Source organism: Mytilus californianus, unplaced genomic scaffold, assembly GCF_021869535.1.
Source record: "Mytilus californianus isolate M0D057914Y unplaced genomic scaffold, xbMytCali1.0.p SCAF_5, whole genome shotgun sequence".
Lineage (NCBI taxonomy): Eukaryota > Metazoa > Mollusca > Bivalvia > Mytilida > Mytilidae > Mytilus > Mytilus californianus.
In genome coordinates, this window is record NW_026262701.1 from 53,601,315 (window position 1) to 53,624,816 (window position 23,502).

At 32.1% G+C, this 23,502-nt stretch overlaps 1 protein-coding gene across 1 annotated transcript; it reads right to left on the reverse strand.

Annotated features, from left to right (window-relative positions):
- Positions 1–5,111: 5,111 nt before the first annotated feature.
- On the reverse strand, positions 5,112–7,703 carry LOC127701462 (latrophilin receptor-like protein A). The gene has a single exon (XM_052205330.1). The coding sequence runs from the start codon at positions 7,269–7,271 to the stop codon at positions 6,318–6,320; it is 954 nt and encodes a 317-aa protein (XP_052061290.1). The 5' UTR covers positions 7,272–7,703; the 3' UTR covers positions 5,112–6,317.
- Between the last annotated feature and the right edge of the window lie 15,799 nt (positions 7,704–23,502).

Genomic DNA, 23,502 nt, shown 5'->3' on the forward strand with positions numbered 1-23,502 from the left:
TTCATGTCAATCACTAACTCTGTTGTCATTCCATGAGATAAAATATAAGCAAGGTCACTTAAATTCTAAATATAAGCACACATCCAATCTTCCTGAGAATTCTTCCTGGATAGCACATGATACCACGACAATCATTCCATAAAAAGACAAATATGTTAAATTTTGCAAAGATACCTTAGGAAATATGTGAAATATGTGCATTGATCATAATTTGTGCTATCTAATAAAAGAACAAAATGATATTTAAAAGAACACGCTGATGGTTATGTTTCCTTACATCAATGCCGTTTCTCTTCACGAATCATATAATATATTTTGATGTATCATTAGATATATAGATTCTACGACTGCATCGAGTGTGATACGATATTTATCCACTCGAGACAGTTAAATTTTCAAATTTAAAACGCGAGGCTTAACTGTCGAGAGTGGATAAATATCGTATTACACGAAATTTGGTGGTGGAATCTGTTTCTCTAATGATTTTCAAACATTATGCAGGCAAACTTATTCCGTCTTTTCGAATGATCTGTAAAAAGATGTGTTCTTTCTATGTGACGTCATCAGGCATGGTCGCCTTTTTTCATGCCGTCACAATAGGAAATTCAGAGGAAAGCAAGTAAATTCGACGTCATAATCGGATTTTAACCAATGAAGAACTGAGATCAAACGAACCACACTTTGATTAAATTTTTTATACAATGGGTGCAGAAAGGGATAAATTGACGAAGAATTAGAGAAAAATTATTAACTAAATAATAAGCTATATATATTTTGATCATCTTCTACATATAGGAATGAAAAGCATTACCTTTTTTTATTCTAAAACTTGTGGTTCATTACACTTATTCGTCGTTGGTATCTGTTTCTATATTATTTGAGTACTTTGATAAATCGAATACTGTTCGAAAAGACACAACATCGTCAACAGGGTTTTAAAAGATGTTTGTCGTAAACTTGATACTAATATATAGAAGACAGAAATATTCAATGATTGGTAGATTGCATTATGTTTACAATTATGTTCTACGTCCAGATTGTATATGTTCAACGTTCCCTTTATTCATAATATCTGTCCTGTTACATTTCCTATCATGCATTTCCATGATTTCCTTGATAGAGGGTTGCTGCTGATAAGGAAGCTATCAAACCAAGAGTTGCACGAGGTGAAGTTGAAATCATCACTTCGTAAATTTTACGGACGCCATCGCGAGTTGGTTAACCGTTAATGAATATCCATTTCACAGATGACAGTTTCCAATTGTCGTAACTGCAATCCCGTTCCTTTTTCCCACATTGTTTTTCTAACATTAGCAACACGACGAGTGCCACATGTCGAGCAGAACCTGCTTACCTTTCCGGAGCACCTGAGATCACTCCCAGTTTCTGGTGGGGTTCGTGTTGCTCAGTCTTTAGTTTTCTATGTTGTGTTTTTGTACTGTTGTTTGTCTGTTTGTCTTTTTCTTTTTTTAGCCATGGTGTTGTCAGTTTATTTTCTACTGATGCGTTTGAATGTCCCTATGGTATCTTTCGCCTCTCTTTTACAACTCACATTACAGTTTTCTATTACTTTACTATGTAAAATTACATTTTCAGGAAAAGGATTACATATAAAGCAGAACACATTTTTGAACGAGTAGAAACTATTGTCGTATATCTGACAAGCTAATTCAATGTTGAAGTCGTATGTTGTCCATGTTAAAGACACATTACAATTACTTATGATGTCAATCGTGTTTTCAAGATCAATTTGACAATGTTTTGAGTAATTACAATTGACATTGAGGTGTTCAGACGTTTTTCATGCGTTTCAAATACTATTATTATATTCATTTTCGAATTATATATGAAGCCATTAGGTACGTTTATCATTTATTTAGGAAACCACTTAGCGAAAAAGCGCTGTTCCATGATTTTTTAATTACCTAGAAATAACCCTAATTGTGTTTCTGAAAATTATTTACTTCATTTGGAATTAACAAAAACAAAACTATAGGCATCAAATTATGAAATTTAATCGGTTAATTTGTTCGTCGTGATATAACATGTGTATGTTGCCATAGTACTATAATAGGGCTAACCCAGAATTTATGAGATAATATTATATAAATCCAGTTGCCACGCGAAGGAAAAAACTTGTTTTTAAAGCTATCTTGAATATTCTAGATTACTCTTCAATTACTGGAAATCTGCTTTGAATTCTCAAATAAATATCCACAATCCTAATGATCAGGGTATGCTTTTTAAAGCTTTTTTTTTAAACTGTTGCGACCCTTTTCACCACATAAACTACTGTTTCCGGGGTAATCCATAACATTTTGGTCAGTAACGGAACAAACGAGCACAAGCAAATTGAAAACTCCAAACAGGTCTTAATTTCTAAGGCACAGAATGATTATCATTATTAGAACGGATGAGAGTCGCTACCTACGTTTTACCTTATAATGCTAGCTTAAGGTATAACAAATGTTTAAAACAGTAGTAAACTTCTGTACAGAAAAAAAGGTCATCCAAAAGGTTTTATCAACTAAAGGCAAATTAAAACAAAAACTGGTTAATGAGACTGTTTGATGAGAAAACGTTGCAGCAAGAAATTTAGTCTAAACAAAAACTTCTTCACATCCGTTACGGTGCCTTTTAATAAAGGCCATTGTGTTTGCTTACTGCTCAGAGCAAATATGTCATGCAAATGAAGGACAAGCAGATATAACTGATTAACAATAAATCCAAAAGCATGAATATGTAGGTTCAGCTAAATGTGTATTCAGTTGGACAGCATTTAACTTAAGAATTATAGGATTTTTGTCAGAAAAAAAGTCCCATCGGAAAAGAAAACAAAGAGGGGGGGGGGTCAAGCCACATGTAGCAACCGTATAATTTTCTCAACAACGCAAAACTTAGATATAAACCTTCCCTTCCATAAACAACTACAACACCCCCACTACTTCTCAACCTTCTGTTTTGTCATCCTGTTATACCAGATACATTAACTTTCTTTCGAAGATCTTACCAAACCGGAACAGGTTATCGTCAATACGTATGAGCGACAACAACAATGACAAATAGCATTCATGAAAACATTTTCCAATGTGCTATACTGAAAGGATTAAGGTAAAAACATAAATCTTAACATTCCTCCTGTGGAAACATAAAAAATATTATCATCCATCCAGTTCCAAAATTTGTGTCGAGGTCTTAAAACAGATTTTTTTTGCGAAAACCATTCGTTTTTATTAAACACCAGGGTCTCATTTCACAAAAAAATTTTACGACAAAAATTGACTGTAAGTTGTACTGAAATGACTAACGAGTATTTTTTTCGTTACATTTTTTTGTGAAATCAGTCGCAGAACATATTTAAAAAAAACGGACCAGTTTCAAAGACATTTTTAATCATGAACTTTGCATTATCTTTCTATAACAGGAATTACGATCGTGGATTTCAGGCAAATGGTTCACATCTACATATATTACATACATAAGGTAGCATTACACAGTTAGGAAAAAAACTTAAAATTGACACAAATAATTTTTAACCACCCTCTTTCCTGTGCTTTCTAACAAATAAGGCTTGATGTTTGTGTTATGTTTGTGCATATGTATGGACACAGCATCTTCCATATATTTGATTTCCAATAGTTAAAATGGTAAAATATGATCTCTTTTAGGTGTAACCATGTCAACAATTTGCATTAATTTAATTCAAAATATTGCAAAATGAGGGCGAAAATGTCACAAAAATCACCAAAATGTGTTCCAAAGTAGAATTTCAATCCATTAGAGTGATACCTTTTCTGAAACCATTGACTTTATCTATCTGTAGGTCAAACAAAAATCATATGCATTTCACCTCATTTTTCCATAAAACTGAATTGAAAAATTCGAGGGTCAAATATTTGTTGGAAAACGCTACAATAATTGTTGGACCTATGGGCGGTACGGATGTGAAAATACGGACTGTCAAACAGAACATGGCTTATAAAATAAGCAAAAAACAATCTTGATGTTCACATAAACCCACTTTGAAGACTATATTATTCTTGAATTATCTTAAAATCAATTTTATTACCCAATAACTTTCATATTAAAACAATCACAGTGGCCAAAATGCAACACCAAACTCCTATCTGTGTATTGCTACCTATCTGTACAATACATATGATATGTTGACAAAATCTTGTCTGCACACTTATACTTACGAAATTGAGCAAACTTGCCGAGAATTATACACTTTTTATAAAACATATATAAAGGAGTCAGATACAATTGTAAAGAAATTAAAAGAACATAGGCGAATGGAAAACAGTAATGTGATACAACATATCAAGCTCTAAATCGCAAGAAGTGAAATAAACGGTATATGATGTTGTTGTGTTTAAAGAGTTATTCTTGATATACCTTCATCAGGACCGCTTAAAACAAAAAAAATAAAAACCCATTGATGTATAAATACTTAAAAACGCAAGGAAATATATGACCAAAGTGGACATAACAAGAATAGCCATACCCATCAACTTTGCCTGTGGAATATTGTGAATAAACAAAACAGAGACCGAATGTCATTAATGACAAAAGACATTAAGATTTAAGGTAACACAATCTCTGAAGTAGTCCTGCTTTGAAACAGGCACATGAACCTGTGGCGGGGCTGAACGTTTTATTTTTTTGTATATCTCAACTTTCTGCCAAGCACCAACAATAACTATCAATCTCGTTTAGCGCCTTTCTTCATAATATTGGTTAAAAAGATAAAGGAAAAAAATAGGTTGAAGCCAAACATATTTTCAGATACCAGCAAAACAAATTTCAATTTCTCAAATGTTATTTCACTCTTAGACGATCCATGTAAACTTATCGATTTTTAAATAAACTTATTCTAAAAGGTTGTCATTTCAACAAATTTAACTGTTTACAAAACTTTGAATTTTCCGAATTACTAAGTATTTTCTACCCCAGGAATATATTACCTTAGCTGTATTTGGCAAACTTTTAGGATTTTTTGGTACTCAATGCTCTTCAACTTCGTCATTTATTTGGCCTTTTCAACTGTTCTGATTCGAGAGTCATTGATGAGTCTTTTGTAGTCTTGTCTGGCGTATAAAATTTCAATCTTGGTATCTATGATGAGTTTATTAGACAGTTAACGTTGTTAGAAAAGGCAGACAATAACATACACATTACAATAACAAACAAAAAGTGTTGAATTAAGCACGAATTACAAACAATAACCACACAAATATACAAATGACCCGACAATTATGAATAAATAAAAGACACACAACATATATATTAAGACACACTTGGCTGTAGTATTATATATTTTAAATGTAAGTTATATGAATTTACAAATTTTGAAAGTAAGAAACGTTACTCAATGCCGGTAAAGTACACAAAAAACCTTTGAGCTTGAACTCCGTTTTTTTTCCTACATACAATAGTATTCAGAAATGTATTTTGCTCTGAGGATGCTAATACTGTATTTGAACAGACAAATAAGTAATGACATTCATTTTCTATCAGCCCTTTGAAAATGTTGCAGACACGCTCCAATCATGGAACAGTATGCCATCTTCCAGTTACTAAAGATGATTTCATTTTCTGAAAACCAAAAGAATTTTGAAATTTTGCAAGAAGAGATAATTTATATGACCTTAAAATTGAATTACTGGTCGTTTGGACTACCGACTCAGTAATAAAGTATGCATCGAGCTTTGTGATAATAAATCAATCATTTTATGTAATCTCTTTTTTTTTATTGTTTGCAAAAAATAATTGTAATACACGAAAAACGATTTATTTTCTTCTCTTATCACAAACAGCTACAGCTTTACTAACTGAGCAATACTCAACTATCGATCCCAATGGTTGGAGGTTATATACTATAATGCATTAAAAAGAGAAGCATATATCAGCAAACACACTATAAAGAGAAATTGACAACGCCATGAAAATAACAGAAAGACCACGAACAGACAAACAAGTTTATAAAACGCTACATAGAAAACTAAACACTTGGCAACATGAAACTCGCTATAACTCGAGGTGATGTCAGGTGCTCCGGAAGTAAAATAACAAAAAGACCGAACTCCAAGGAAAATTCAAAACGAAAAGTCCCTTATCAAATGGCAAAATCAAAAGCTCAAACACATCAAACGAATGGATAACAACAGTCATATTCCTGATTTGACCATCTGCTCCATTAGGAGCAGCCGTCACGTTGTACAGGGTGAGTACACATTCGATGTTAAGTCTCATGTGGTAAATGCATCAAGTAATATACAATGATATTACTTAAATAAGGATATTAGCATGCTATGTTACTCTTCTTGTTTTGATGTTGTTAATTCAATGCTATTTGTTTCCTGTTCCGATTTACCCGCTATTTCCTTGACAGTTTTATTTAGATTTGATCTACAGCTTTTCAAATATAGATTAAAAACACGTTTGTTACAAATAAAGGACCAAAAGATAAATATACCTTGCAAACCATTCAGACCTGAAACAATTCTTGAGAACACAGACATTGGAAGGAATGTATCAATGATCTGCAATAACCAAGAAATACCTGTCACAGAAAACAATTTCAGATAAATAGCTACATGTAATCGGTTTAATTTAATTTGTCTTTCATTCTCTAGTTTTGGTCTCTTAACGATTTGCATAACTGTTGTTGTAAAGAAAAACAAGTTGGAACAACAAACAAGAGTGATAGGAACAATGAATGAAAATACGAATGACAGTTGATGGTTCAAGAAGCAAATGTCACCGACATATCCGAAGGTTTTTTTATCTGAATATATATATGTGAATAAAACGTTTGATGACACTATAATCGATGGTACCCCATAAGAATATGCTATGTATATACATAATCGTTTGACCTCTGAAAAAACTACTACTTTTTCGCTTGTGAAAGCTTGATACATGTGAAACGAGCAAACATTCAAGCAACCAAAGATAACCAACCAAAAGTAGTGTACTAACGTTCCAATAATCATACACGCTACGTGTGACCTTGATCCATACAAAATGAAATAGAACAAACCATGACCATGAAACGTTGCAAAGACTAAACACATATTGATTTTACCAGGTAAAGTCCTTAAAGTAGGGAAAACACAGTATGTAATAAATGTGACTACTAAACATACTAGAGATGTGCAAGAACACGTCACCTCAATAATTCCCCATACATTTCTTCCTTCAGGTGTGTCTTCGGTCAACATTTTTCTGAAGGTTTCCAGACATATCCTAGCTTTGCCTGAAGACATTATTGCATACTCATCATAATCCAATTCGATCTTTGTTGAAAGTACAATTAACTTGGAGAATCGTATGTTAAACTCGGTTGTTTCAAATTCTATTTGTTTACATACCAAAAGTTTGTTGACATGGGAATAAACATATGAATCTTTAGTTTGCTTGATCCTCTTGAGAAAGCATCGTTGTAAATATCTAAGTGTTGAAATATGACTCTCAGCTGTTAAAGCTTCAACATTATTAAAGAGTTTGAAATTGTATTTTTTACGACCATATCTAACCACAAAATAACCGTTTTGTAGGTAAATGAGTTGTTCCTCCAAATTGGATCTTTCAACATATTCTCTGATGACGAATTTTCTATACAAACTAATGTTTAATTTTGTACCATTTTTCAGAGTGATGTTTTCTGCACATATTGAATTCGCCAGAAAAATTGACGACGTAACTGTTACTGTTTGTATATTTAATATGCTTTTCAAATATATTGCAAACGATCTTCTGACTGACTTTAAAAATGAAAGTGGTTTATCAATATCATGTACTAACTCTGTTGTCATTCCAAGAGATAAAATATAAGCAAGGTCACGTGTAATGCAAACGATCTTCTGACTGACTTTAAAAATGAAAGTGGTTTATCAATATCATGTACTAACTCTGTTGTCATTCCAAGAGATAAAATATAAGCAAGGTCACGTGTAATCTTAAAGATAGGCACACATCCAGTCTTCAAAAGAATTCTTCCTGGATAGCACATGATACCACGACAATCATTCTATAGAAAGACAAATATGTTAAATTTAACAAAGATATATTAGGAAATATGTGAAATATTAGCATTGATCATAATGTGCGTTAACTGATAAAATAAAAACGATTAAGAAGCACACACTGATGGCTTTTGTTTTCCTTGCATCAATGCAGTTTCTTTTCATGAATAATTTCATACAAATTGATGTTTTATTAGATACATAATTTGGTAACTAATAAGCTATATATCATTCTATTAATAGATAAATATGTTACATTTGACAAAGCCTACAATAGGAAATATCAGATATATATCTTTAAATCATATTAATGCAGTTTCTGTTCACGGATAATATAATATATATGTTGATGTATCGTTTGATAAATTATTTACTAGCTTATAAGTTATATATCTTTTGATCATTTTCTACATATAGGAATCAAAAGCATTACCTTTTTTGAATCTAAAACTTGTGTTTCATTACACTTGTTAGTCGTAGGTATCTGTTCAAAATTATTTGAGTACTTTGATATATCGAATACTGCTCGAAAAGACACATCATATAAACTAATTCGAGGTTTAATGTTGTACTTGTTGATACTAGTATATAGCCGACAGAAATATTTAATTATTGGTAGATTGCATTCTGTACGCATTATATTTTTACAGTTATGTTCTACGTCTAGATCGTATATGTTCAACATTCCTTTGTCGGTACAACTAGTATTCAAAATATCTGTCCTGTTACAGCTATCATTACAGTTTTCTTTTACTTTTCTATGCAAAATGACATTTTCTGGAAAAGGGTTACATAAAAAGCAGAACACATTTTTGAACGAGTAGAAACTATTGTCGTATATCTGACAAGCTAATTCAATGTTGCGGTCGTATGTTGTCCATGTTCCAGACACATTACAAGTACTTATAATGTCGTTCGTTTTTTCAAGATTAATTTGACAATGTTTTGTAATAGAGGAACTTGATCGGAAAAATATGTCACAGTTTCTCGTCTTTGCATGTTTAATTACAGCTGAATAGGATGGGAAAAAGTTAAAGTTCACTTGGTCTTTACATTCGATTTTTAGAGTCCAAGATCTGACTCTATCCAAACTGACATTGTAAATGTTGAAACAATTTAGGCAGTAAATATTTCTAAATGTATGTCCACTGTTTATCGATGTGACGGGTGTGTTTTGAAGTTGTGTTTCTAAATCACTGGAAATTTCACACTCTTTTCTTAGTGTGTAATCTGATGTATTTGGACATCTATCTATCATCAACACTGGTTTGGTATGTTTTTGTTGAGGATTTGAATGAAGGATGTTTGTTTCTGTGCATGTTGTATAATCGAAAAATATTTTCGGACAACAAATCCCAGATATAAAACAAGAAATATCACATAAACAATCGCATCCGGTACTATTGTTGTGTTGTAAATCACGATCCGAAGTAGTTCCGAATTTATCATTGTAGCATTTGGTTGTTTTACAAAACCCCGCATAGATGTCGTCGATATAGGTCGAATTTACATCTTGTCCGGTAGATAAACGTCCAAATGTTTCAACATTGATAACCATTAAAAACTGCCAGAAAAATATACAAATCATTTTAGTGATTCAAAGCAATGTGATATATACTGGTAAATCAATCTACATGTTGAAATGAAACATTTAATAAATGCCTTAAAGTTTCGAATTAAGTTACGTGTAACGTGTGATGTTATCTATTTTAATAATCCTGGATGTACTGACAATTGATGTTCAGGTGTTTGGCAGTTTTTAATGCAAATAAGATACTATATTCCTTCTCGGTTTATATATCAAGTATATGAAGCGATTAAATACGTTTATCATAAGGAAACAAGTTAGCGAAAACAGCGTGTTCCATGAATTTTTAATTACATAGAAAAAGTCATTAATGTTTTTTCTGAAAATTAGTCATTTAAAATGAATAAAAACAAAGCTTTAGATTAAACTATAGAGTTTGATCTGTTGATTTGTTCGTAATGTATAATCAAATCGATATACATGTTTATATTTCCATGGTTATAAAGTGCCTATCTAGATTTTATGAGATAAAATTGTATAAATCCGTGTGAAAAAAAACCTCATTTTAAAAGCTATCTCTAATAGACAAAATTTCTCTTCAAACTTAAACCGCCTTGCTGGTCTCTTGGTAATCTGTCAACCTCGAGAGTGCATGGGCGGTGGTGGTTAGAATCACGGTCGGGTCAAACCAAAGACTTTTTGCTGCTTCTCTGTTATGCATTAGTATGCAAAAAGTAAAATAACAAAAATATCGAACTCCATCAAAAGAATGGTCGACTCGGAGTCATAATAATGTGTACGGGTAGGTTGATTTGTCTTCCTGTGGACTGCTATCTTGTTAAATAGTGAGTTAAAAGTCCGGCTTATCATGTCGGACTAGTAAAAAACATGGTTGATATTCATATCGCATTAACGTGTTATCAACCTGAACTCTGAACATGCATTTGATTTGTTGCTGTAAAGTCATTCATCATTATCCTCAAATAATTGAAGTCTGCTTTGTACACTTTAAAACAAATAGGTATAAACTTCACAGGTATGAGAGTATTATGTTTAAAGTTTTTTTTTTGCCAAGACTATGACCCTTTTCACCATATATAAATACTACTGTGTCCGAGGTTATGCATGACACTGTGGTCAGTAGTTCCTCGAAAGGATCAAATTAGTACAAAAAAAAATGTTTTATATGTTTGACGCGACCGTAGCGGTAGTAATTAAGTTTAGTCTAAAAAATACTTCACCACACGCGTTAGGGTGACTTTTGTTAAAGGCCAACTGAGATGATTAGGTTTCATTTGCTAAATGATCAGAGGAAAATATTCCATACAAATTTAGAACGATAATAAATAACTTAATAGTATATAACACTACTAAGTACAGAGAGAAAACAAGACAGAAAGTCGTGCTTATATCATGAAAATTGAGAACATTTACACTTACAAGGTTTATACATACATGAGCAACAAGAAGGGTGTCTCATGTGTAGAAGGTTTGGTTATCCGTCTGGAGCACCGGAGATGACCCCCGGTTTTTGGTGGGGTTCCTGTTGCTCAGTATTCAGTTTTCGATGTTGTGTTTTGTAGACTGTTGTTTGTCTTTTTCTTTTTTTGCCATAACGTTGTCAGTTTATTTTCGACTTATGAGTTTGAATGTCTATTTGGTATCTTTTGCCTCTCTTTTACAATATAAGTGTAACTTTGCAGTTTGTTATATGTCGGTTAAACGAAAGGAAGGCTTGATAAGCGTATGTGCGGTCATAGATCGGACATGAACAAAAACGCTAATGACTTTGTCTACCAGGATTTCAACCTGTCTGATCATTCAATCCTTTCTATGCGAATGCGCATCATCGAACAAATATACCACATGACTAACAATCCTCCTATAACCCTCCATCCATTTCCAAAATTTGAGACGTGTCTAAAAAGGGGAAAAAAATTCATTCGTTTTCAATTAGACGCTATAAAATGCTTTAAAGCACAGACCAATTTCAAAGAAATAATTACTTAATATGAATGTAGTCTTTCTATAACAAGAAAAACGATCGTCAACACCAAAGAAAGACAAATTTCAGGTACAAGGTTCATATCTGTTTTATAACTGCACAATCCAGAAGATATGTTAAAGTCTTGTCGAAACATTTATACCAACAAAAATGTATAAACTTTTTGGAGCCATACATCTGTATAAAGTTGGTGGGAAATAGATAATTTCTAACACATTCGTGATTTAAATCATTCAAGATACAGCCAAATAATAGAGTGTACCAAGCAACGTACCACTTTTAATGTATGCCCAAAATATAGTTTTGATATTGTGATCGATGATTTCATAAACTCCATCTCATTCTCGTCGTTAAAAAGCCAAAAATGATTGATATAAAGATAAATCATATATCATTTATATGTTCATTTTTTATATGTTTACTAAATTGTTAAATTGATCCAAATACTAAGATTTTTCTTACCCCTGGAATAGATTTCGACAGTGTAATTGGAACAATTTTGGGGAATTTTCTGGTTTTAAAGCTCTTCAACTTCGTATTTGATTTTGCCTTCAAAGTGTTTTGGTTCGAGCGTAACTAACGATTCTTATGTTGACGAAACACGCGTCTGTCCTTCCTATTTATAATCCTGATATCTTTGATGAGTTTATATATCACAATAATAATTTTCTTCACATCCTGTAAAACTATTATTTTCAGTTTCTAAACCCTACTCTTTATACACTCCAAACTGATTTAAAGTTTTATTTTTTATTATTAATTTATCTTTACTTTTATGAACATAATTATTACTTTTATCTATTTTATAATTGCTATTTAACGATTACATAGTTTCTGCTTTCTCAGCAAATCCATGTATGGCAACACATTTCCAGTTCAATCATGTGCATGTATTCCGTGGATACTATAGATAAAGGCAACAGTAGTAGACCGCTGTTCAATAGTCATAATGCGATTAAGCAAAAACAAATCCGGATAACAAACTAAAACCGAGGGAAACACATCAATTATAAGAGGAAAACAACAAAAACACTGAAATACAACTAAAGCAAACGCCAACATACATATAAACGGACTAAGATAACAACTGCCATATTCCTGACTTGGTACAGGACATTTTAAGAAAAAATAGTGGGTTGAACCTGGCTTTTTGGCTAGCCAAACCTCCCGCTTATATGGCAATGTTTAAAAATACCGCTATAGAAGTCATGAGTGCTGTTCCTAGTCGTCCAAGTCTGAAAAATTCATATAAAATAATTTCAGAAAAGTGAACACCTGTGATACTTCACAAAAAGATTTTTTCTATGCAAAATCAAGATAAAGGATATACAAACTACAAACTTGGTGTTTTAAAAAGTTCATAACATATATAAGGGGTTTCGGTCATAAAACTATACTCAGTACTCGGAGTACAAAACTTATGCTCGAAACACCTAATCCAGCATGTTGATTGGTTGATTTCTGAGTCTGAGCACTATAATTATACGCAAAAGTTATATGAGATAGAATAAATTGACAGAAACCAGATAAACAATAAATGAGCTATGTCACCCATTCTGGGAAAATTTTGCATAAACTTTAGCAAGTTGAACTCTAACTGTAAATCGGAAAAACAATACTTTTAAATGTAATAATTGCTACTTCGTTTTTTTTTTTATTTCACTACCATAATTATGTAAGTAACAAATTGGATAAAACATCAAAAAGCAAAGTCTGTGACTTTAATTATGATAATTTTTCATCACCCAAGTAGGAATTTATGTATCAAAAGAATACCATTTTTTTTTAATTCTATACATTGGATTTTGAGTTTAATTTGATGATTGAAAGACAATTTTGTTAAACGTTTTCCTCCGATTGTATGTGCTTTATATGATAAGTGCATCTGTTTTAAGAGAATTCATTCAATATTTTAAAGAAAATAAAAGAGATAAATACATTATTTTTTCAATTTTATGTTCAAGTTTAGCTAGATGTTTTTTAACTTTTGAAAAAAAAACCGTAATATTTCAACTTATTTTCAATTATTCAATGTATATTTGCCCTTGTCTTTTTCTTTTAAGATCGAATAGATAAGAGTAAGACCACATTAAATATTATAATAAGTGTTATAAAAAATATTACAAAAAAATTAAAACACACATAAAAAGGGAGATAGCTTGTGGCATAGTTTTATAACTACATATTACAATAATTGATTACGTAAAAAAAACGACAAAAGTCATGCTGTGCATTGTGTTGCCGCAATTTCGAATATTTCAAATTTCAAAGAGTACTTGTACCTGGGTAGCATCACTTGAATTCTCAAGTTATATAGTTGGAGTAAAGAGATTTAAATATAAACAACCACTGCATGAAACCCATTTTTTATGGGAGTGTAGTTAGAATTACATTTTCGCAACACGATTGCCGAGAATGCCCTCTAGTATTAAAAGCGCAAATTTAGTAATAGGATGTTCCTGTTTTGGTTTGGAATTAGGTTTCGCTGTACCTGTAAATTTAAAAAAAAACAAAAAGGGATTTGACATCCTAAATTTTACGGTGATGTTGTTGATAGAGCCCCTAAACTTACAGTCGATCCATGTAAACTTATTGATCATTTGAATAAACTTATTCTTAAAGGTTATCAATTTAACACCGTTATTAATAAAATCTTGAAATATTGTTTTGGTCGATACTTACATTGATTTTGTTTTTGATAAATTAAGGTATAACTAAATATGTATTGCTATACAGTTATGAATACTTATGATCCTGTCGATACCATTACTTATATTTTGGCATTGCACGAGGTCATACCATCGGGGACCTCCACCAGCAGCGGTATCGATCAAGTGCTAGAAAATAATCTATCACTTTACAGATTTGGTGCGTACGAAGATCTACATATTTGTCAATTCTTAGTTTTGCTGCTTGCTCTTAATATGTAAACAAAAACATAATGAGCTGAATTCAATAAATACGTGAATAACCCAAACAATTTAAGAACAAAATACGAAGGGTTACATGAAGAGTCATACATATATTCCAGATTGATCCATAGAAAATTCGTTCTTTGTGTACTTTTCCCCAAATGTGACTTACCGAATAAGACTTCTCACCGGGTTTATACTTACATGAGCAACACGACGGGTGCCACATATAACAGGATCTGCTTACCCTTCCGGAGCACCCCCGGGTTTTTGGTGGGGTTCGTGTTACTCAGTCTTTTATTTTTCTATATTGTGTTTTATGTACTGTTGTTTGCCTTTTTTTTTTCTTGCCATGGCGTTGTCAGTTTATTTTCGACTTATGAGTTTGAATGTCCCCTTGGAATCTTTTTTCTCTATTTTACTTAGAATTTCGTTCTACCAGGTATTTTCTGAGTCTTTTTACTTCGTATTAGAGGTTCAGGGATATGTACCTCATTGCTAGTCGTTATTATTAATATTTAAAAGGCAAGCTACGCTACGTTGACTTGAAAGTTTAGCAAAGCAACGTCACCGCTGTTTCGGAGTTTGATAAAAAGGGTGATCTGGTATGATTGCCAATGAGACAACTATCCACCAGAGACCAAATGACGTAGATGTTAGCAGCTATAGGTCACCTTACGCCTTCAGCAAGCTATAAAAAAAAAACGCCATAACAAAATGTAAATTAATAATTCAAACGAGAAAACCAATGGCCTGATTTATTTACAAAACAACACCTGTTCGTTAACTAATTTTTATTAATTTGAAAAAAGTTAATATAACAAAATTGTAAATATGTATAATAAATAGAAATATGAAACGATCAATTATTATCCAACAATGAATAATACTGTAATGAAATTTAATCAATATTTTATCCGCTATCTACTTTGAAATCAACATTTTAAGTCACGTATACATGTATGATGTATAATTGATTTCACGTGGGATGATGCAGCACGATTTTTTTTCCCGACGTTTTGTGTCTTAAATTTTAGTCCGTGATGCGATGTCGAGTAGGATTAGAGCATGAATTTTGACTGTAATTTGAAAAAGATAGCATATAGACAAGGGCATAAATTTTGCACTAATTGCAACAGGTCACCTATGGACCACTGACAAGGTTGTTTCATTGGTTTTGTAACGTTTAGAGAGCCGACGATTATACTCTCACTATATTAGATTTGACGTCTCCATTCCGACTGGGCGTGGCTTTATGGAACGCCACAGCTGCCCTATGATAACGATAATCATATCATTTAAGAATTGAATGCTTTTTGTAAATTTATTGGGGTGTAAAAGCGTTGACCGAAGTACATTTTGTATGAAACGCGGAAGCGATTCATTCTAAAAAAGGGCACGGTAAACGCTTTTGCAACCCTATAAAATTACTAAAAGAAGCATTCAATACTTATAATTACATTTTTTGCTAGGATCATGTAAACACGATTTCTATCAAGTTTTTTCTTTTATTTACCTGTGCACTTTATTGTGGAAGCTCGTGTCATCATTTTAAAATGAAGGTTAATTTCAGAATGACGCGAGATTGCTGTTAGCCAATCAAAATAACGTATTATAATGAAACATACATGTAATGTAATTATTAAGGGTTGAGATAAAACATGAAGTAAATTTTCTATACTATAACGACATTTGACTATTCTACTCTGTCAATTTGCTATATCACTAAGATAAATTTATATACTATAAAGACGTTTTGATATAACATGGAGCTACCTTTTCATACTGATTTGTCATATTACTATCTTACGACGATAAATTCGTATACTACAAAGACATCTTGATATAATATGGAGCCACCTTTTCATACTATCTTATCACCTCACTTTGCTATTCTGACAGATTACTATATCATAATGATACATCTTTATACTATAAAGACGTGTTGATATAACAGTAATGCTGACCAAGGAATATAAAAAAAATGTGCAAGTTTTTATTTGTTTACGTAGAGTGTAATAAATTCGAGGTGAATATGTCATGTGAAAAATTGACTCCTTCTTTTTATATGAAAAAGGTCCAAAAATTATACAGACCATTAGACTTTCATTAAAACAACAGTGTAAAGTTTGAAGTTTATTTTCATAGTGATAAAATTCTTTATTTTGGATTTTGATAGTTTGTGTTATAAAGCGCACTTATTCAGGTAATGCAATGTGATACTTATATAATTTTCCGTGTGCTACAAGTTGTATGTCCGTATTTGCACATTTTGTGGACCTACAACTGTCTCAAAATTATGATGCCCTTCTTTTGCGAAAGATATTGCTATTGATATTAACTGTTACCCTTTTGAGTATAAAGTCGGCAATAAAAACTTTTAATTTTCATCACTGTAAAGATATGGCAGTGGCTCCGCAAACAAACAATTCGTACATGTACGATTAGCGACCAGGCTACTCGTGCGAATTTTTTTTTAACCAATACAAATTCCGAAAATTATTTGTATGATTAGTTGTGAGGCTCCTGGTATGAATACCAGGCATTTTTCTTACTTACATTCATTAAGGATATTCGCTACTCTGTTTCAAAATAACAAGCGTTTTAAAAGAATGTTATAAATTGATAGTATATAAATAACGGAACTAAAAAAGCAGGAAAAAAATAAGGGTATGTGTCCTTGTTTTCGAGATATAAGTCATTGAAAAATTGGCGGAAAATGATTCTCTCTAGATTTTTCATACATTTAACATTGGCCATATTTTCATTCAAAAACTATGAAAATATAACAAGGATTTTATAAGATTTTCAAAAACGTTTGTTTATACTATATGTAATAAAATAATGAAAAGAAAATTAGGGGTTAAGATGTTTTAAACATGCAAAATATTTATTGGCACTACATGGATAACACCAGAGGATTCCAAATATCTGACAAGAATTCAAAAACTGGAGGAGCGAACATTCTTAACTGCGATGGTTGTTCACCAATTTCAAAGATATTTGACAAAGTTCAATGTGAATAAAAGATACTTTATTTCTTTTTAAGTTATTGTAGGCTATTGATTTCCAGAAGGAATTAAGAAATATGTATTCTCAATAATTTCACTAAGAAGTGTGAGCAAGACTCTGTGTTAGTTTTCCAAAAAACTTCAAAAACAATATTAGGGTAAAGACATTTACATTTTCATGTAGTAACAATTTCGTTACTGAATTTGTTATATTCCAAAAATCTGTGCAGCTTAGAAAACAACAAGGTCCTGTTTATCAGCTTCTGCCTGTTTGAATTGTTGGCTTGTGTTTAATGCATTGCATTCAGTGTTGATTTTCTTGCTAGTTCAGGAACTTGTTTTTTTTTTTCGCTTTCATGTCTAGATATTTTTTATGAACTGCCAAATGGGTCAAGTTTGTTCATGTACCCCAAGTTACTTTCACATCCCAAGATTATCAAGGACAAAGTGGTTAATTGGTAGGAATGTTTTCTCAGTATATACAAATGCTATCCTTTTTTTCCTTTATAACAACATTTATTCCTTTTTTTATATGCCAGTCAAATTTTGACGGAAAGTTATATGGTATACAAATGTCCGTCCATCCGTCTGTCCCTCGTAGACATGCCGCACCTTATCTTGAGAATACCTAGCTTGATTAACTTCAAACTTTACACTGTTGCTTTTAAAGATAGTCTTATAATCTGTATCATTTTTGATGAAATTTTGATATTTCTATCCAGAATTATGGACTTTTTTTTCATATGAAAGGGGGAGGAAATTTTTCACATGCCATATTCACCTCGAATTTATTAAATTCTACGTAAACAAAAAAAAACTTGCGTGTTTTTTTTTTATATATTCCTTGGTCAGCATTACTGCTATATCAATACGTCTTAATAGTATAAAGGTGTATCATTAGAGGTCGGTCATTTAAAGACGTATCAACCGTATCATATACGTTGACGTATACGCATCTGCAAATATACCAAAAAGCAGAATGTGATCCCGAGCTTTAATTTTATATACTTTCAATAATGCAGATGGGCAACTGATTAATTTCTAATGCTAGTATTTTGAAACGATGTAGCTGACTTAATTTTTGGAAAATGTGTTTGCTTCAACTTCATATGATTTAAATGTCTTTTACTACATGGGAAAATGTATATGAAACGCATGCACTTACGATATGTTCACATGTACATGAAGGTGGTAGGCATTGCTTTACAATGTGAATAATACATATCACATTGTCAGTAAAGAATTGTTATATAATGAATGATTGGCTTTTAACGCCACTTTCATCACCAATGGATGTCGAAGGAATCTTAGTAAAGTGCATTAAAATAAAGTAAACGAATTTATGTCAATTTTTGTAAACAGACGTCGAACAGAAACATAACAAATGTAAAACTTTAATAAACCATTTCAAATTACCGACATTGATCATAATAAATGATAGTTTCACTGTATATGTGGGAAAAAACCCTGGTGCATTTTTCGCACTAAATAAACCATCACAATAATTTCTGAATTTAATTCATAGTATATTAACAAAAACTACCTTTAGCTTTTTCTTGATCCATGATGTCCCATAAGAATTATTTATCCACGGTGATATCAAATCAAAAACTAAGACCTTGTATTTTGATAAAAAATTAATGTTCGTGAAAATCGTGCTTGTCAACACTAATCAATTTTACTGTCAACAAATTCGAGGTACCGTAAATATTCGGTAAAGCACTTATGCAGTTAACATTGACATTGATCATAATTTTTTAATGTAAAATATTAATAGTTCCTTACATGCACATGTAATGATGTATATAAGTAGTACATTTGATTTTTTGGTGTTTATTCAGGTAAGATCTTGAAATATTTTTACGTGTTTTATAAAAGGATTTGTACGATATTCGTGTCACTGCCCCACATTCGCTCCTTTTTAAGAATATGCAGAAGTCGTTGAAACACCCCTTTTTTGGGCAAAATACCATCATCACAAATATTGAAAGTTTGTGTTTGAACAGGTTCCAATTAGATACAGAAAATGAATCACAACGTATAATAGTCTAAAGCTCGGGATCAAATAATATTTTTGGTATATCTGCAGATGCGTATATGTCAACGTATATGATACGGTTGATACGTTTTTAAATGACCGAATAGTATAGTAAAATGACAAATCAGTATGAAAAGGTAGCTCCATGTTATATCAAGATGTCTTCGTTGTATAAAAGAATATCTTCATTACAAAGTAAAATGATAGAATAGTATGAAAAGGTAACTCCATGTTATATCAAAACGTCTTTATAGTATATAGATTTATCTTAGTGATATAGCAAATTGACAGAGTAGTATTGTAAAATGTCGTTATAGTATAGAAAATTTGCTTCATGTTATATCTCAACCCTTAATGATATGATCATCGTTATCATAAGGCAGCTGTGGCGTTCCATATGGCTGTGTATTCATACATTCCACACAACCAAACGGACGCCCCTTTTTAGCATGGGTTTTACTATTGGATAGGATCTTGTATAGAGTATACTTACCGGTAACGCCAAACGAACGCCTTTTCGGGTTTTCTTCCACACGGGAGAAATTAAGATAACTATATATACATCACAGTCCTATTTTTAGCTCACCTGGACCGAAGGGCCAATTGAACTTTTCTCATCCCTTGGCGTCCGTCGTCCGTCGTCAGTCGTTAATGTTTACAAAACTCTTCTCCTCTGAAACTACTTGGCCAAATTTAACCAAACTTGGCCACAATCATCATTGGGGTATCTAGTTTAAAAAAATGTGTCCGATGACCGCGCCTGCCAACCAAGAGGAAATCGTCCAATGACTCCTTATTGGAGTTATTGCTCTTTTATGACGATTTTTTTTTTTTTTTGCATTTTGCCTTATATGATAAAAATTATAATAGATAAATAGACACTTTAAATCACAAAAATGATCAGCAAGGCAAGATCTACTAACAAGTCATTTTTTTTCGATATAGTTAGTAGAATGTCACTCTTTAAGGAGTGATCGCCTTTAGATGAGGATTTTTTTTACCCTCTTTTGTGTTTTGAGCAAAAACTAAAGAAAATAGGACTAAATGATCAGCAATACAAGATCAACAAAACAGATTATATTCTCGTCTACAATGTTGGAGAGTGTCTATTGTTGAACATTCACATAGACAAAGGTGAGCGACAAAGGCTCTTTAGAGCCTCTAGTTTTGCAGTCTCATAATGTTGTATTTTTAAAAGAGGATAACTTGTTTTTATAAAAGAAATCATATCAAAATTTTCATCTTTATTATTAAAGTGCTGCGGGTGGCTTTTGGTGGTGGTGGTGGTGGTGGTGGTGGGGGGGGGGGGGGGCTGGGCTTTATATTTCACACACTAGTACAACATTCTTGTCTATGAAAATTCCAGATTTGAGGAATTTTTACCAATAAATACTAATATTTTCCAATGCGAGTTAAATCAATAATATTCGAATGAAACTAGCTCGTTCTAGACAGTGTTCCTGTTCTTTATGGCTTAAATATAAGGAGATGTGGTAATATTGCCAATGAGAAAACTCTCCAATGTTATAGAAGATAAAGTTCATTGGATTTTTGGGATTATAATATTATGCACGATAAGGCTTATTTTTGGTCTCTTCTTAATAGTTGTCTCCCTAGCAATTGATTGAATAAATATATCTCCCTGGTTTTTGTCGAGCCTGCGACTTTTGTCTCAAAAGCGAGACATAGCGATCCTACATTCCGTCGTCGTCGTCGTCGGCGGCGGCGTCCACAAATATTCACTCTGTGGTTAAAGTTTTTGAAATTTTAATAACTTTCTTAAACTATCCTGAATGTGTACCAAACTTGGACAGAAGCTTGTTAATGATCAAGAGCTAGTATCTAGAAGAAAATTTTGTAAAAATTTATTTCCTGTTTTTCCGTATATTACTTATGAATATACTTAGTTTTTCTTCCAGTTAACATTACATACAGTCTGCAGTGAAAGTTTTTAAAACATTTGTTAGATTCATAAACCATCCTGGATTTTTACCGAACTTGGACAGAAGCTTCTTACAATCAAAAGATAGTATCTAGAGGAAAATTTTTAATATTTTTTTCCCCATTCAATAAATTTATGTTTCAACTCTTTTATAAATCTATAGATTTGATTGCATACTGTATTCATTTTTTACAGGCATAACTTTTTTCATGCATTTCAAACGTTTTATTTCATTAACTGTAAATCTATTATGTGCATTCCCCTATCACACTGAAAACATAGACAATAACAAAAGTAGGCGAGACATTGGGTTCCGCGGAACCCTTACGAATTTTTTTATATAGTTAGGAATAAACAGTCAAAATTTCCTTATGTTGAATATTTAAATCTCAGCATAAATATGGTAAATCACGTCAAAACGTATAATGTTACTAAATGTTAAAGTCAGAAAATTAGTTGTAACGTTAACCCTCTTAATGCCAAAGTGACATTATATATGTCGTTTGGGGGGTTTAATGCCAAGGAGACATACATGTCGTTTCATCAATTGCAATAAGTATTCATTATAAATCAAAACATTGCAACCTATAACACCAAATGATTAATGATTTATAACTATTATCTTGACCATCGGTCATTTAAGTTTATTTTTGAAGCAATGACGTAATATCCATGAATTCAGTATGACATTATAATTTCGGTAAACGTAAATTGAACGTTCTGTCTGTGAACTTGTCGTCTACGGAAAACGCAACTGTTACAGTGTTTTCGATATTTTCAAACACGCAAATAACACTGGGGCTGAAGATTTAAGCATTGAATTTTAAAGAGATGGTAATATCAGATGATTTTACAAAGAAACAAGTACAAAGTTGACAAACAAGATCGGGTCGCCGCTTTTTAAAGTTGTTAGTCACTCAATAAATGATTTTTTATTTTACTTAAAAAAAATCATATAGAAAGGTTTCATAAGCCGAATTAAACTTTGTTTTGTACTATTTTCTATGTTTTGAACTGTTCTATTGTGTTGCTAGCTGATGACTTTTCTTGACAGTAGGAAGGTAAAACTGCATAGTTTACATACAACCTACTCATAAACTAGGACAACTATAATAGTTGTGTAAGATCTGTTAGAATTATACATTCTATATATATATTCTCTTTTTCTCTGTGCCATGATTCACATTTTTTAAAAATCCGTAATGAACACCCAATTTCTTTGCATTCGTGTTATTTGAGGGGTCTTAGAAGAGAACAAGAAAACTCTAAGAGGAGACGCACTCTACTGGAACGAATCTATTTAGAAGATTTCAGCAGAAGTTGATACGGCGCCTAAAATCTGGAATCATTTGACCATATTGCTTTGGTTTATAATGTACAGCATGGTGCATTAATGGGGTCAACTTTTTTAAGGCGGTGGGTGATGATTTTCCTTTCAACTTTCCCGACTTTAAAGAACGTCATTATCGTTGTGTAATGTAAAAGCAGTAAAATATGTTCAAAGGGGGATTACTCGAATTTATCTTTGTTTTTGGCACTATGCTGTGTTTACATTTACAAATAATACACGGTTTGTTTAAGGTAAGGAATAAGAAGGTATTGGCACTAAAATTATTCCCCATCTTAACTAGGGCAATAATTTTTTTTCAGATTGTTTGGCTTTCTTATACTTTTGAATGTGATTTGCTACAGAAACATACATGAGTGTGTGGATGAGGGTTTACAGAATAGAGAATAAAGGGCAAAAAATATAAAGAATAGAGAAGAATGGACCCCAAAAAAAATGAATAGAGAATAATGAGGTGCTAAAATATAAAGAATAGAGAATAATGGGCAAAAAATATCAAGAATAGAGAAAAATGGCCAGAAAAATGAAAGAATACAACAATGAACAATGTAGCCTCCCCCCCCCCCCCCCCCCCCCCCCCCCAAACCTCCATCCAGACCCTCATACATAAAAGCAAACCAGTGACTTTCAATACCTTATCTCGAAGTAAAAATAAAGATGCCGAGTATAGACCTACAACAACGAGACA